The 17,487-nt window shown below is 38.8% G+C and overlaps 1 protein-coding gene across 2 annotated transcripts in view; it reads left to right on the forward strand.

The window, feature by feature from the left end:
- The window catches only part of SHANK2 (SH3 and multiple ankyrin repeat domains 2), a 309,027-nt gene that overhangs the window by 84,322 nt on the left and 207,218 nt on the right, over nt 1-17,487 (forward strand). The window contains exons 1-3 of one of the 2 annotated variants that reach the window (XM_068399005.1): nt 95-131; nt 3,622-3,931; nt 8,426-8,595. In XM_068399005.1, the coding sequence (XP_068255106.1) occupies nt 95-131; nt 3,622-3,931; nt 8,426-8,595 (517 nt within the window). Of the gene's footprint in view, nt 1-94; nt 132-3,621; nt 3,932-8,425; nt 8,596-17,487 lie in introns of those variants that run through there. The other variant, XM_068399004.1, reaches the window with a different exon arrangement.

A 17,487-nucleotide genomic window follows, 5' to 3' on the forward strand; every position in this document is an offset into this window, starting at 1 on the left:
TTATTATTATTATTTTTTTTGTTGTTGTTGCTGCCTCTTTCTTCCCAGCAAAGGTTATATAATGAGGGGATTGCTGCAAAAGTAAAAAGGGAAAATGAAGTCTTTGTTAAATGCCTTCACAAAGAAAGAAGGTAAGCAATGAAAGCAGAACACTTTGCTGTTTCAGACTGGTGTTTTCTTGTGTACATTTAATATAATCGGCTTAGTGACTCTATAATTAATAAATTCCTGCATTTTCTTTTTCAAAATTATTTTGTGTTAGACAGTCCATTTAGGCGACTGAGTATTAAGGCTGGATGTGACTTTATTCATTTTAGGTTTTTCTCTGAAGAGTCAAGTAGTTATAAAGATGTTTTTGTTCCCTAAGAAATGCATTTGAAGACACGGAAGGAATTTCCTTGGTGAATTTTGTCAGTGAATGGTGCTGAATTGCCCCTTCAGATGTATGAAATGCCAGGAATAGAATTCTGAGAGCAGGAGGAAGGATTAACTGGTACTTTCAGGGGTGCTTTTAGGGATGATAATTTTAAACTTTAGGGGCGTGAAATTAGTTCAGACATTTTCATGTCATTTTGTATCAAGTGTTTTTCCCAAACAAGTTTTGCAACAGTTATTCTTACAGTTCTGAACATAGTGAAATATTAGGGGAGAACAGTGTCCAGCAGGGGTTAAAGCATGGACATTTGCATTTCCTCATGTTGTGTTGTTATTTTGTTATTGTGAAAATAATATAAATAATGTCTATAAGAAGGAGCTAAAAAAATATCCACCCACTTACAGTTTGCAGATTGCTGGGGAAAAGGAACAGTTGGGTGGAATATTAATCACTTTAGGCACGGAAATGCTTATTTTTAACTCTTTCTATAAAAGACTTGTGTTAGACACACGTCAATTGGTGTAATTAGTTGTCCCCTTTCCTGTTTATTTTCTGTAGTAAAGGTTAATTTTGCTTGTTGTTCTCTCTTTAAGAACAGAGCATTAATAGCAAAGCAAAAGCTAACTCCTCAATGGTCGTGTAAAATCCTTCTAAGGTATGTAAGGGAAAAAAGAATTCATTGATTCTGGTACCTGGAGACTCTGTATACATACAAAACATACCCTATTTTTCAATAGGAATGAGCGCTCCAGTTTTGTGTTTTCTAAAATCTGTCGGTATAAACGTGCCCAGCAATTCGCTGTCCATCCTGTTGCTGTACCTGAGCACCGTGCCCCTCGTGCTCCCTCCCACTCCCGCCAGGAGATATCCCACCAACCTCTCCAAAGTCACAGGAAACATCCCCAAAATGTTGGCAATATTTGGTTTTATCAGGCTATGGCTGGCAGGCTCAGCAGTCTGCTCGGAGTGTTACCTGTTTAAGTTCATGAAAAATTAAAACCTAAGGGTCAGATCGAATTTTGACCGAAGTCCAAGACAAACTTTGGTGACCCTAAGGGAACAGGGTTAGACCTTCGGGTAGCAAACCTGAACGTGCAAAACATCCCCTGTATTCAGTTTTGTGTGCTTTCTCCTTGACTGGAATTATTACAGGAGCTATTCTGCTTTATTGCACCTGGGGAAGATCCCTGTCTTCAGTGAAATAATTTCTAGAGCTGTATTCTGAATGTCAAAAATACAGGAGTGCGCAAATGGCACGTCTAGGTCATGTACACCGACCTAGAGGATCTGTATGTGTCAATTATGGAAATAAGTGCTGTGAGTTTTCTCGAAGTTAGTACTAACTGGGGCTTTCACCGTGACATTTGAAGCACCAAGGTGCTTTCAGTGACACACTCTGCAGCTTTGGAAGCTTAAAAAAAAAAAGAAATATGAAAAACTTGGAATATTCTGAAAATTAGACAGAGTTACTGCCAGTTTCTAGCATAAATATTGGACTTCTGTGCTTTATCCCCTTTAACAGCTTTTAAAGACTACTTCCCTTATTTCAGCCTTGTTTCAAATGAAATATTATGGAAATGAATTTAAAGCCCTTTCTCTCTCTGCCCACTGTTCTCTTGTTTGGTTGTTCTGATGTTGTTGAGCTATTTACCAGAAAAAGTTTCAGCTCATTAGAAATACGAAGGATGTTATTTTAAAAGATTCAGGATCACTGTTAATCATAAACCAATTCTGGTGGAAATTATATAAACCACTCTTCTACTTGCAGTTCCATCTTTATTTTATGTTATAAATATGCTTTCAATTCTGCTCTGAAACCTTAAATTTCGCTGTGTTCTCTCAATTAAAGGCTGTATTTCAAGGCAGGACAGATTGATTCCTATGTATATTCATATTTATGTGAATTTATTTACTTGCACAGTATGACAGACATTCTTATTCTGGTTTTTGTGTGGTTTTGAAGGGTATTGAACGCATAGACATTTCTGGCACTTTATAAATGGCACTTCAGACATGTAGGATGGTATTTTATGGGGCTTCTTTCCCGACTAAAATACAAGTTTTTGAAAATTACAACAGCTCAATAAAGCCCTCAGAATAATGCCTGGCTGCCTTCTGTTAGTTATACTACTGCGACTTTTCAGATGTAAATATATGCACTTTGGATCAAATCCTGCGACCTCATGAGTTCCACCGAAATAGATTAATGGGAGTAGTTGCATGAATAGGGACAGAGGCAAGCAGGAGTTTTGAGGGTCAGATCCCTTATTACCATATAATATGAGTGGGAAATGCCATCGCATCTGGTGATAGCTGGGTGCCTTTTATTAGGAAATTTGCCCTTTTAAGTTGAGCTTGGAACTAACCGACCCACTACAGTGAGAAAAGGTGATCTGGAAAATGTGGTGTCTGCTTCTACAGATTTTCCTATGACTGCAGCACTGTACCAATAACACTGATGAAAGGATGGACCCTCTAGTATGTGTTAAGTTTTTATTGCCCTTGCTTTTGTTTTCCATTGTGACTATTTCATTAAGTAGTATATCACAGCCTTTGGATGCAGTCGTGTTCTCTTTGGGACGCAGCACGTGACAAAGTGAGTGTATTACCCTCGGGTAATACGTTCTATATACAATAGTAATAGATGCAGGAGAAATGCCTAGATTAGAAAGAGAGGAATACCTGGGGATTACAGCACTGTAATAGAGTTCTGCCAGGAGAAAAAGCTCTGTCCTCAATTTTTAACCTGGAAGATGGGGATAAGGTGACTGTTAACACTACAGACTTCAGGTTAGGCCTGAACTTGTGTTGGAACAAAGTCTTCCAGTTTAGGTGCCCATGGGAGAAGGAAGTTAGAAGATCACACATCAAAAATTCTGCTGATCAGCCCTGTTCTGTGGCTTTCTGATGGAATATGACAACATAGCACAAATGTGAACCTTTTGAGACTCAAACTTGGCAATAACGAGGTGTTTCCCATTTCCTAGGCCATAGTTCAGACTGTCCAGCAGACTCATGCTGCTGTTGTTGCCTAACTATTTATTAAAGCCAGTAAACAGGTTAACGTTGCCCGGTTTTAATGATGTTTTAAAGATAATGAATTCGATTAGTTATACAGGCAAGGTAGAGTTTCTGTCTCCGCAGAAGAAACAATGCCATATGTTGCTAAATCTTTTTATGAGATGGTAAATCCATATAAATGGTGAAATCATCTGAGATTACCCTGGATGTCTTTCTTTACACAGTGCCCTTTAGAGAGGCTCCCACCTATTCAAACAGAAGGCGGAGACCCCCAAGCACCTTGGCAGCACCTCGGATCTTGCTTCGTTCCAACAGCGACAACAATCTGAACATCAACAACCTCCCAGAGTGGTCAGCCGCCTCCTCCGCTTCTTCACACCGCAGCCTTTCACCTCATCTACTTCAACAGATGCAGAATAATCCTAATGGAACTGTAAAAACTGTGGGGAGTTACACTTCGTCCTCCCGGAGCCGGTCGCCGTCCCTGAACAGGCTGGGAGAGGATGTCAAACGGCAGCAGCACAGGCACATCAGGTGACTTTTTGACTGTTTGCACAGCATGAGATATCCCTAATGTCATCATGCTGGACTGCCATGTTCCTTTATGTTATTTATATGCCCATTTTGCACTTTATATAATATATAGGTAATAAAATCTCAGCACAGTGGAACATGTCCAAGTGTGAATATTTCAACTGGAAGCTCCAGTCAAAGCCAGCTGTTTCCTCACAGAGCTCCAGCAGCCAGGCAGACTTTAAAGTTCAGCAAAACTCAGCAGTGACTTATCACTGAGTTTGCACCTCCAAAGCAAGGTGCTAGTTCTCAAGATCTTTTAATAGTTGAAATAATGATTGTATTTAATAGCAAAGTAAAATGTTTCTGAGATATGTGGTCGCTTCATGAAACTATTGGTCATGCCTGAAACCTATGTTGGAGCTGCTCATGGGTGATGAAGCAGAGAATGTTTAAGTTCTCCCTTCTGTAGACGTGTGCTGAACCAAAGAGTAAAATAGGGGGAATAACTAGGGGGGAATAAATGGGGCTGTGTAGGAGGCTGGCCGAGAGCAAAGGGGACTTCTTGACATGGTGGTGATAGATGTCATGGGCTTCCTTCATGATTATCCTTGCTGCAGGGTTTTGTATTCCCTATGACTTTGCTGCTTTTTCTTCCTCTTGAATTATAAATGTGATTTAGCAGGCACTCTCTGCAAATATCCTGCAGCTATGTCCCACTGGAGAGTAAATCCTGACTAATTAGAGTGATGTAGGGATTGTAAGTAATGTAATAAACCAGAGGTTTGTGTCTAAGTTTTGATCACAAATGGGGGCTTCAGCTTTACAAAGCCACTGCCCTGTGAATGGGCAATTACAGCTTCACTTTGAGGAGGACTCAGGAACTGCATCTGTCAAGTGTGCGAGCGATGGGGCTGCACCAGGACGAGGGGTTAAAGCGCAGGGCTGCAAAACTGAAGGGAGGAAGAGCTGAGTACTGACGGAGAGAATTACAGCTTAAATGTTTTGACCAAACACATTTAATTCAAGGGTCATTTCAGATATCAGGCTTTGTCTGTCCTGTTTCCTAATATCAAAAAAGATCCACTGTTCAGAGTAGAAAAGGACGTGAGTGTTCTTAAGAAATGCAGCTGTTGGTTTCTCTTTGGCGTTTGTAGGTGCAATGGATCTTTACTTGAGTTTTCAAGTCAGTAAAACAAAACGTAGTGTAGTTGAAGCTGTCACCCGTTACCTTGCACATTCTTCTTCTCTCCTTGGCTGTAGGCACCCAAACTGACAAGCACTATTTGTGACAGTAACAAATAGTTACTGCTAGAGAGTGGAAATACGGTTCATTGTAAAAAAAAAAAAGTTGTCTGAAATGTAAGAATCACTTACATTTGAAGGAACAGGATGCAAATTTCTTATGCCGGTGGTTTCGCGCAGTAGAGCAAACTCATCTTACCTTGTTTTACGTTACAATAATGGCAAAAACTCATTTGATTATAATTTGGGTCACACTTCCTCACAGAGACCCATATAACTTAAAAACAGGTTGTCTGTAATGAGGCTTCGCTTAGGTGGGGAGGTGGCTGCGAGGTGCTTTTCAGAGAGAGTGCCCTCGTGTTCCGCTGGATACTGCTCATGCCACCTCAGTGGGAGGTTTTATCTTAGAGTCAATGGTGATTTTAACTGGAAGGGATAAAAAGTGCCTTTTCATCAGTATTCCTGGGATAATGCACTTCCAAATTCTTGAAATATAAACAATCCTCTGAGGCAGGGGGAACAATTAAAATTTTTTTTCAATAAGCAGACTTAATAAGCTTTGACTTTATTCAGCCACTTTCCTCTTCCCTTTCTGAAAGCAAGTGATTTTGGAAGCTAGCACAAGTGGTAGTGGAAACCAGTTTCATTCCTAAAATTTTGTGGAAATAAAATTTTGGTCTTTCTCTTAGTGCATCAGTATCGCAGCTACTTAAACTGTTACCCAGCTGCAGAGTTTCACATGTACCATCCAGACTTGTTTCAGAGATGTCCAGAGTATGTGCAAGTACTGAGAAGAGAGCTGGAGGCTCTCCAACTTTAAAGACAACTAAAAGGATTTTATATAAAATTTTTCCTGCAAGCAATGCCTTTTCTTGCCACAGGCCCATTTTGCAGTCATGAATGGCACCTTACATGACACTTGCCTCACAGATTTTGTTTAACTGTATGGCCACCTACTTACTGTGTGGGAATTGTTGCTGTCTCTGCTTATTATTTGCAAATAATACATTCACCACGAAGCTGTTGTTCCCCTTAGATGAAAAAGCCCTTTTTGACATAGCAGTAGATTGAGTTCTGAGCAGAAGCAGCCAGAAGGGGTAGGTTAATTAATGGAGAAGGTTAGAGAATGACGAAGGGTTAATGAGGTTTGTGGGGTTTGCATTGTGGAAAGGAGAGGGCTGGAAATTGATGCTGGAAGGGGTTCATGTGATCGTTACAGCCTACGTGGCTCAGGTGTTCATCTTTTCATGAGGCTGCTGCTTTGCTGCTTTTCCTACCAAACTGGTTTTGGGGGAGGGAGCTGGGGGAGCCAGGGGAACTGGCACCCTTCCTGTGGAATTTGTCCCACAGTGCTTAGTGAAAGGAGGTGCCAGCACATCCTCAGTCAGGGCTGAGCCATCAAGGATGGCCACCTTCTTCTGGGTGAGAGAGAAGCACCTCCACACATCTGAAATCTCCGCATGCTCCTCCTGGTCTTTCATGGCATGAGACTTTCTGGGCTGGGAGCCCAAGCTGGGGACAAGCGGGGAGACTTCTTTTTTTAAGAAGTCATCTATCTCATGTTGCAGCCCTGGTTTCCATTAGTAAGCCTGTCTCATGAGAAATGATACAGTCAGTGTGAAGGTTAAATGTGCCATTTCCCCCTCCTCTTTCGGTAAGAGAAAATGAATTAATCTTCTGGGCTAGGAGTTAAAGGTGGTGGCACATAACGTTGTGAATAGCTGCTACCTGGCTGCTACCAGACTAGGCAGAAGATACAGCTTGGTACAAGTGAAAATTGGAGCATCCAGTGTGTAGATCTGGATTTTTTTTTATGCTGACGACTCTTTCTTTGCTTATAAGGAAAAAGAAATGGAGCAAAAGAACTGAAACCGGAATGTCATCTTTTCCTGTCTTCCTTTCAACAACTGCGAGAGTTGGCTGAGGTTTCTGTTGCAAACTCCATCACAGACATGCAACCAGAGCTCACTTTTAAACCCTTAAGTACGGCTTATCTTTAGTAGTGCCTTTTCACAGTAATAGGAGAAGAGAACAACGAGGTGAAAGGGTATTCCAAGTGGTAGAGAAGTTCCTGCAGGAAATGGAAGTGTTCCCAATATGAAAGATCCACTATGTATGTGTTTTTTTTTAACCAGACAACTTCTTCTTTACCTGTATGGAGAGCCTTACTGACTCCTGCTTTGGTCGGAGATTGGTTAAAAAAAAAAGGGGTGAAGAAACAGTAAACTCCAGCCCTTGTATTTAATTCTGCTTATAGCAGTTTGAGATCTTTTCTTTCTCCTTACAAGAAAGCAAGCGGAGTGTTGCAATGCTAGACCACCATTAAATTCTCTTCTTCCTTTGGTACTCTCTCTTTTCCCTATAAATCTTTATGAATATTCTTTCTCATTAATGTTTTCTGTTACTAGACTTTGTGTGTAAGACCTCAAGTTTTTATGTTTTGTTTTTTTTTTTATAGTGTATTGCAAGTTTGTTACGATATCTCCTATAGCTTTTCCACCCTCTTCAATATTTGCCTCTTTCTCTTTTCATATAGTTTTGACAGTTTACTTGACTTTCCAGAGGTTTAGTAATGATCTTATGTGTTGTTCACTGGCTTTCTATAATTTCTTCTTTATAGACCCTAAGTAGATTGTGTGTTGTTTGATGACCTGTGGCTTATCTGGGCACACCGTTCTGAAGTCATTGGGAGAGCTGTTGATTGCCATCAATAAAAAGTGATCTTTTGGAGAATGTTAGCCTTAAGAACCATGCTTTGTGCAGATCTAAAATTTAGCACCAGGCCTTGGAGTGGTGAAGTCACTTGAATATTCAGTCCATTCAGTTAATAATTCAGTTGTCTTGATTGTTCAGTTAACATTACAAAGATATCCATTCCCAACAATAATTGTAAACACCGATGGTTTAAAGTCTTTCTGACAAATTGTGATGCTTGTAATGTATGATTTGCATATAAATTTTAAAATTCATCAGGGTCTGTGAATGTGCAAGTTTAATTTGCAGAAAAACTAAAAACTTTAGTGTTATGTGTTTTCTTTTCTAGGCCTTTGTGGTCAGATGAATATTGATCATGTTTCACATGGAAAGATTTCAACCGTTAGAAGCATGTGTTTAGGATGAAAAATGTGTCTCTTTTCTGCAGGGTTAGCTATCTTACTGGAAGACAATTATGTTATTCACTGCTTAATTTAATCCTGCTAATGTGATGGTAAATGATTAACTTTGCCCATTTTAAATAACCAGTTAATGTTTTTTGATTTCAATTTCCAGTGCCGTTTACAATCCTAGTGCCAACAAGGATACTCTGTCTGCCTTGGATTATCAGGGTCCAAAACGCAAGCTTTACAGTGCTGTACCTGGAAGACTTTTTATTGTCGTAAAGCCATATCAACCTCAAGGAGAAGGGGAAATTCATCTGCACAAAGGAGACAGAGTCAAAGGTGAGTACGTAATTAATTTTGAACAAACATTTTCTTCTGCTAGATGAAAATTTTATTTTAAAATTCTCTTCTATTTTAGGGAAAAAAAAAATCTGTTCAGTAGAAGTGCTTTTATGCCTTTGTTTCTTTACGAGGTATTTTACTCCTAGTTCTATTTTGTAACCAATGCGTATTCAGCTTTAACTGCAAGTTACTCTTCCATTTTAACTGCAAGTGACTTCAAAGTACTACTAAAATTCAGAAATATGTGCAGTAGTAGCAGCATTGGCTTTTACACAGAGCACGTAATTTGCTTCTGTAGTCATTATAGAAAGACAACTCCAGGGCTTTAAAAGGTTGTAAACATGTCAGCTATCGAAGCAGCTCAGGAAGGAAACAGGGATAAGGTCAAGTCTGTTTCAAGCCTTTTCCTCAAGGAACAATTTGTTGGTTAAGTAGCAGAAGTCCCCCTCGTGAGACCTACGGTAAGTAAGCAGGTAGAGCCTACTGTAAATATTTTGGGGAGGAACTGTGGTGGTGCATGTATAATTTGTGTCCACTGGTGCGCTTCCCAACTAAGAATACGTTAAAATCAAGGCCAAACTTTGTGTTACTATTTTGAAGACAATAAGTACATCCAGGTACGGCTGAGAAAGTGGGCACTGTGGCTTGCAGGATTGACCTTCCTCAGGGTGCATTGTTACGGAGTTTCAGCTGTGGTTTTGCACATCCAGGTAAAACTGGTCATGGAGTAAATGCAAACCAAATACCAGTTATGCAAATCAAATAAAAGGGAATACATTCAGTGTCCTAAATACAAGTGTTAAGCAGATGAAAATTTCCTTGCAACTGAAACTACTTATCTCACAAAGGAAAACTTCAAATAGCTCCTCCCTTGAGCCTGCAAACAGTAGTTGGAAAAAAATGGGGAGCCGTTAGAAGGTCTTTTTGTAGTTTTTTTTTTTGATGTGGCTGATTCTGAAGCGTTTGTGGGTTTAATAATTTTTGTTAACTCAAGCCTTCAGAGGTGTAGGACAGAAATCTGAAGAGTGCTGCACTTAAAGATAAAAAATATGCAAGATTCATTTTAAATGCAAGGATGAAGGAGGAAGGTTAAACTTAGGAGAGCTGGTGATGTCTGTAGGGCTGAAAAGATAATTTTGCAGTTCTGGGAGATTGTGCCCCAGTCAGGTAGGAAGCAATAAGGTTGTGATCTAACGAAAATAGTGCACAAGAACTTTTGAAAGAGCCCATATGAACACTTAATAAAACATTATACAAGTTCCCAATTAATGAAAGTTATCTAGGCCAGAGTAAAATTAACAGAAGGCAGGCAAAGCTCTGAGGTTTTAGAATTTCTTGGGAATGCCCAATATCAAATGAAATTCAAGTCATAAAAAAAGAGAAGTCATCTTCAAATTCAAACAAAACTGACAGACCTTTCCATGGTTTGGGAACCATCTTTGCAAGCAGCCAGTATATGAGAATAACTGCCAGACAAGTAATGCATAATAGCACTTCGTAAAAGCCTTCAAGTGTCCAAAGCATGGGTACAATCTAGAGAGAGGTAAAGCTATGTTATGAGTAACTGTCATGCAAAAATGTAAAGCCAATTAAAAGCAAATGTGATCTTTTCATACCTTTACAAAAGAATACTGGCTCTTGGGTTAAAATGCGAAGGCCTGGGGTCTTCTGTATGGAGTGTGGAGTTCTCACTCCATACAGGAGGAGCAAAACAGTTGAGAAAGATGTTTCTTGGTCAATTACAAGGAAATGAAAAAAATATTGGATATAGCGGGGAAAAAAAAAAAAAGATTAAAAAAGCAAGACTTAAGCACACCCCAGAACTCTGCTTTTTCATAATCTCAGAAAATTTAACACCACCAGAAAGGATTGCCGATACTGACAAAGGATGAAATTTTGGGGGTCATGAGTGGTACTAAATAACTTTCTACACTGAGTGCGTTTACAGAGATCTAGTTGGTGCCAACAGCGAAAGAATGAGTGTGGTTGAACACCATCATCTGTTCTTTGGGGGATGTTGTACGCAGTTGTGTTCAGTTGACTTGTTGGATTTAAAGATGTGGCAATGTTTTTGTTTATGTAGAGGATGTAAGATCGGCATAGATTCTTGTCACCAGAATAAACCAATAGAGATTCCAGGCACTTCTGGAGAAAGACAAGACAGAAAATGTGTTTCCTGGCAAAAGAGAAAACAGTGCAACAGGTTGCTTGGGTTGCTGAATTTTGTAGAGGCATTTGTTATCTGGCTGCTTGTTTACGTTAGAATTTGAGACTATTATATGCAAAAATATCCCAAGAATAAGGGATTTAAATTTCAATGAAAAAAAAAAATAGTTCAGGAGCCCTTGGTTCCGAGTTATTATGACAGTAACTGGAAAACAATACAAGACAAAATTAGTCCATTTTTCAAATCTTAGAGTAGTATGATCTAAACTTGAGACCAATGATTTTTGTGGGGGACACTAACCAATGAATGTCAAAATGCTGAAACAGAAAATGAGATTGTGTCTGGTCTGTGAGTTTTGAATCTTTATTTATGGGGAAAATGTGTGTTTACTGAAACTGACTGTAAATTAATGATTACTGTTAGAAAAAGGGGGACATGCCCATCCAACGTCAAATCATCCCTGCAGGGATTATTTTTTCAGCTTCAAATGTATGACTTGCACATTGAATTAAAATCTGGCAGAGGTCTAGCATTTGCAGGCACACTTGTTTTGGTGTTTTATGGAACTTTGATGCAGCAAAGTCTAGTGAGATTTCTATACTTGTCGATCTGCTTTTAGAAAAAGTTGGGAAAAAGAAAAAGTGTACATAGGGATTGTCAGTGTTACTACTTAGGATGAGATCTTGTGAAGTGTAATTTAAGGCTGTTTGCACAGCAAGGCTGGAACACCATATGACAGACTCCCATTGCTAATCAAAGGGAAAACTTCCAGAACAAGATCAAATCCTATTTCGTGTTACCATGTCAATAGTTCCTCCGTTGACACAAAAAATATGTCAGAATGAACACAACAAGGTCATGTAGAGAGCAGAGAGTCCAGGTAAAAAGACAGTGATGCTTTAAAAAGGTCTCAGTTGTGTAACAGTGTTGAGGAAGCCATTCAAACTTAGCACATGTGACAAAAACCCAGGTTCAATTAAATCTGGATTCATGTCCCTGTTCCAGTCAAAGTGTAATTATTTATAGAGGATAAAAAAAAGTTACTCCAATGTGAGAGATTGATAGGCTCCCTCTCCTTCACCCAGAAGCACAGGCAGGAGAGCTCTTACAATCCTCAGTACTTGTGTGCTGTGTGAGTGCTAGAACCATTTGCTGTGAGGAGGTCCTGCTTTTTTTCTTTTTCTGAGCAGAAATCCTGAGCAGGATTTCTGAGTATTTGCTATGGGATTCTGACCAGTGTTCAAGTCTGACCCTGGGGAGATGCTCATCACGTGTAAATCCCATGAGACTAATCACAGTAAAGATGTAGCAAGGCGTTTATTACAGGGATAAAAACCCAGAACAACATATTAGAGAAAGGGATTAGTTGGGAAATGTTTTTTTTTATTTTCTTTTTTAACTAGATAGAATTAGAAGGGTCACAGAGAGGGACGAATTCCTAAACTCTTGATGAAAAGTGCTTTCATCAGATGAAGATGAGGCAGATATTTTTTTTTCTTTCTAAAACCACTAGAAGTGGATGGGTGACAATAGTTCACAGTATATGATACAAGGAACCTTTTCAGAGAAAGCAGTGAATGGGTAAGGTCCAAAGAAAATGTAAACTAAACAAAATGGTCTTGTATTAATAGGATATTACGTAGCCTGTACAAAAATATCTGCTTTATTTTTGGTTGTTAGTCACACATACTGACATCATTTGTGTGTCTGCCACTCATGAGAGAAGGGCCATGCCTGTTGTAAAAATAAATCTGATATCTTTATTTGCACAAGAAGAACCCTAATCTTTTGTTTTCACATGAATGAAGAAGAGCTAGCTCCATTCCTCACTGAAACACTTTTAACATATTTTACTTCTTTCTTCATTTTATATCTAAAAGTCCACAGCAATAAATCTGCCAGAATCCAAACACACACATATATATAAAGTATCCGTAAAATGTATTTTAATCAGCTTTTGCATTGCTAAGTTTAATTCTTAGCTGGAAATCAAGTGTCCCCTTTTATAAGAAAACTCAGGTGTATGAAGAGAATGCAGTGCTCCAAAATTCTTTGGGAGCAAAGAATTAGCAGTTTTCTGTGTCATGAAGATAACGCAATACAGAAGTATCTGGGCATCCTCGAGAAGGTAACCTGTGATTCAAATCTCTGCTAGCACACCTTGTTGGAAAGGTAACAGATGTGAGTTCCAGGTACCAATCAACACGGTGCAGACAATCTCTGGTCACTTAGAAACAAAACAATCAAAATTGTTTTCAGAATCTATGTTATATTAAAACATACCTGAGATGCATATGAATTATCTCTCACCGACCTGGAAGGAAAAAACCCACATGGTTGCCTGATTCAAATGCTTCGAGAACTTTTGAAATCTCACCCTGCTCACAGTTTTTTCTTGTCTTTCCATACATTTTTATTACAGCATTTCCATTTGCCATGTGATTTCTAATTATTTCTTCCAATTTTCAGGTCCCAGGTCATAGTGTAGTTTGTCCATGGGTGGCTTCCAACTGTAAATTTTTACTTTCCTCTCTTATTTTTGTTGCCTGCCCTGATATTACCATCTCCTCTCTTTCACCTGGAAGGCAAACAGAATACAGTGCTAGTTTTGGAGAATGCTCAAGTTTCTTTAACTCTTACTGTGATTATACAAATTTTCTAGTGCTTAAATGGAGAAAAAATGGAGAGTTATTTCAGTAACTCAAATATGCTCCAACAGACTTTTCCGTGAACCTTCTGAGATGCCTCCTGCTCAGGCACAGTCTGCACATCTGAGAAGGGTTTACCACAACCGAGGTTTGTTCTCAACTACGTTCTCTGGGGTCAGAGAAACGGTAGTAATTCAGTAGTAGCGATTCAAGCATCTGTTCTAGGCAGAAAGTCACTAGTTCTCAGCATTAGAAATACTGACCCTTGCAACACTACTTTTATTTCAGTGTAATCTCAGCCATAGGGCAATCCAAATATATCGTTAACATTTTCATTTCTTGTGGAATCTACTTGTAAGTCAGTTTGAAAAAGTAAGATTATTAAACCCCTGCTGTGCTTGAAGATACTGCCAACAGACAGTGCTTGTGGGCAGAGGGAAAGTTGGTCTTCCAGGCTTTTGCACTTGTTAGATTAGTAAATAAAATACTGGAAAGGGAAGAGCCCCAGAAATGCTGTTTTGTTTCTTCAAGAGCATTTTATACCTTGTGTGAATAAGTATGGCATCAAAATTTAACCTAAGAGGTTTGCATAAGCATTGTTTTGCTACTCTTCTGTATGAAGGATGAAATTAATGTAAAATGGAATATTAATCTTACCCAGATTCATTGGTCTATGTTCCTTCCTTATTCTCTCCTGACTTGATTGGTTTGGTTTAAATTCCTAACATAAATAATTATGGTTCATCACAGATAATAACCCAACTCGTTTCTTCCAGTTGCTTCTATCTGAAGAGCAGGAGAGTTGTGCTTCGAACTCATATATCAACATGTTGTAACAAAGACACGGCCTTGCTCCCACTCCAGCAGGAGAGCTCTTGCTGTCAAGGCTGTGAGAAGGTGATTAGGTCATAAGAGCATCCACAAACCCCCATCGTCTTGATTACTTAAAGCCAGCCTTCCGTCAGTAGTCCGTAACTGGCCCGAAATATTCAGTAGTCAGGGAGTACCAGAAAACCGAGAGGAGCTATGAATGGCATATAAGCACACTAGCATAGTCCAGCACAGTAGTATAGGCTCCCGATCTAAGTTGGTTTGGGACCTCTTCTCAGATTAATGCTCTCTACTTTGCATTCCCCTGACCTGTAGTTTGGGCATCACTATGGAGAAAAGCAAACTTGACTCTGTCCGCACCTTCCTCGACAGAGATGGTGATAAATGTACAAATGGATGGATTTTTCCAATGCTTGATTTGAATTTCTGTCCAAAATTCAAATGATTGAAGAAGATTTTTTTCTTATGCTGTTTTTCTCTCTCCTTCACTTTCCCCAAACTATTTAAGAGACATCCAAGTAACAGGAAAAAGATGATCTTCTTAGAAAGTTGTTGACAAAGATAAAAAGGAAGAAAAAAAATATATAGGGTGAAATCTTAAACAGCACAGCTCATTCAGTTCTGTTTCAGTTGAGCCCTATTTCCTCAAATTTAGAGGATTATGTGCAGATTATTATATTTGTAGATTTTGATGTAGTGAGTGGTTGCTCTGTTAAGAGGCACTGTCGTATTCTCATCCCAAGGTCCTTTTCCTGAACATTGCTTTTTTGCACTGTTTCTTTCTTGAGAAAGTAGAGGTGATAAAAGATAAGAAGGTGGTTTAAGTCAGGCTCTAGCATGACGTTGATTGTGACCGTGGTGGTTCGGGCTATGACATGCACCCAAAACCTGAAGCTAAGGCTCCTTAGTCTTACCATCTGCTTGCAGTGTGGGTGGCTATAGAGACTGATGGGACACAACCAGGTGTGCAGTAAGCGCTGGGTATGGCAATTAGACTATTAGAAGTCAGACAATTAAATACTGAACTACAGGTGGGTAAAGTTGCTTTTCAGATAAACCAGCAGTGTCACTGGGATTACAGAAAGACAAATTCCTGCGGCCACAATTGGATCACACTTTTGTTTTGAAGGCAAAACTGGAAGTTAAATGTAAGTTTAAAAAGTGAGGAATATTTTCTGTCCATGTTATTTCCCAAATTTGATTTCTCTGTGAGGTCCCACAGACTAAGATGGGGAAGAGGTGCTGAATTTGCTTCTCCACTAGAAGAAATGTCAGTGGAGCCACAGTCGAATCTGACTGCTCAGGTCAATTACACAAAATTGTTAATTGCAGATACACAAGGCTTTCCTTCCAGATTGTACGTGGACTGCACAAGAACATTTTCTACGTGGCAGCTGGGGCACAATCACTTGTTTGCATGCTGGAGGCCTTAACGTGGTTGTCATCAGGGCGATAGGCAACGACTTCCTTTCCAGTCATGCTGCGCTGATCTCAAGTTATGTCAGTCTCTCTTGATTAAGTATTTGAAAGCCAGGAACGGTCTGCCCATAAGGCAGAGCAGACAGATCCTGTTCATTAATCGCAGGAAGGGAGGGATATCTATTAGGAACAAGGAGGTGTAGATAAAGAAATAGAGTAAAATTTAAACTAAACCCAGATTTTAAGGATAATATCTCTCTTTAAGAGAGAGAAAGATTTAGCAGTAGCTTGTGCTGACCTTCATTTATGTTGTGTGTAAAGTCTGAGTCAAGTTGTGCTTCAGATGCAGAGAACTGTCACTCTGCACAGTATTTGTCTCTCAATATTGTTTTCTGTTTACCTGGTTGTATGCAAAAATAGATTAAACATTGAATTTTTGTTTATATTGATATGTATACTTAGGAAATCAGTTGTCATTACAACTCCAGTTTAGGAACATACATTTTAAAGTTGTAAACATTTTAGGGGCTGTGTTAACCAAATTTCTTTTCATCATTGAAGCAAGCTCTCCCTCCAAAAGGCAAATAATTCTGAAAATTTACATCAGACACCAGATGTTTCAACAAGAGAAAAGCCTAAGTTATAATATTAAGTATTTCTGAGGAAAAGAAGTTAGATCTCTACCACTGGAAATTAAATATCTACTTTATTTTTAAAAAGTGAATCTAGAAGATTGTTACATCAAGACAAAAAAACAGAGTTCAAATTTGCACTGAACCTTGCTTAGCTAAAATTCAGATGAAAACTGTTTGCATTTCATTATACAATATTTCAATTATTCAATAATAGAACAATGGAATCAAGGTACATAACGTATTCATGCTGCGGTTTGAGTGGAAGGGACACTGTCACCATCCCTTTCAGATTAAGAATGAAATGGTGAAATTTTCTGCTTTCTACTGAGTGTTCTAGAGGGCTTTCAGCTTATGTAATTCCACATCTCACTACAAGTATCGAGGTCTTCAGCTGCTCTCGATTAGCAGATATAACTCTTACTTTTAGCTCTGATAGTTCTTACATCAGCGTAGGCTAGTTCAGTTGCTAGATTTTTCAATGGATTTTCAACTTGACTTTTTACTCTGTTGCCATTCTGTTTGTTTTTCTTTTTTCTCCTAGTTGTAGAAATGTTCTTCTTTTTCCAGAAGATGATCTGTCATTCCCAATCCATATAATTATTTCTTTTTCCAGGAAAGAAGAGTGCAGTTTATACAGCACCAAAAATTGGTGGTAGATATTACAAAGACATTTCAGATATATCCTGTAGCAGCTATAAAGACAATGGCCTGAATTTGGCTGTAAATCCTATGCTCGATTGGCACTGTATATAATTTTCTTGTGTTTTTTTCTGGACTTTGGCAAAGCAGAATCTGGCTGATATTACGTATAATACTTTAAAGACATTAAAATATAAGATCCCGATAGGCACCTGCTTTTACATGTTTTCCTGTTATTCAGTTGTTTGGCATTTGTCCAATTTTGATTTGCAGTTTTGTTCATATAATTGAATATAATTCTTGTTTTAAACCATACTTTTGTTGTGAAAAGTCATATCAGGATTCGTGATGTTACTAGAACTTTAATTTTACCCTTTTAACATCAGATTCTTTTTGTAATTCGTGTTGTGTGTAAAGAGACTCTGGCCTGCTCTTCCCATAGCAACCACATCTTTTGTTTTTACTAAAAGCGAAAGGAAAAAAATACTTGAAATGGTAAAGCTTAATTATTAATTTTGGGAAAGTTATCCTTTGATTTACCATTGTTACG

Source organism: Nyctibius grandis, chromosome 4 (assembly GCF_013368605.1).
Source record: "Nyctibius grandis isolate bNycGra1 chromosome 4, bNycGra1.pri, whole genome shotgun sequence".
NCBI classification, from domain to species: Eukaryota; Metazoa; Chordata; class Aves; order Nyctibiiformes; family Nyctibiidae; genus Nyctibius; species Nyctibius grandis.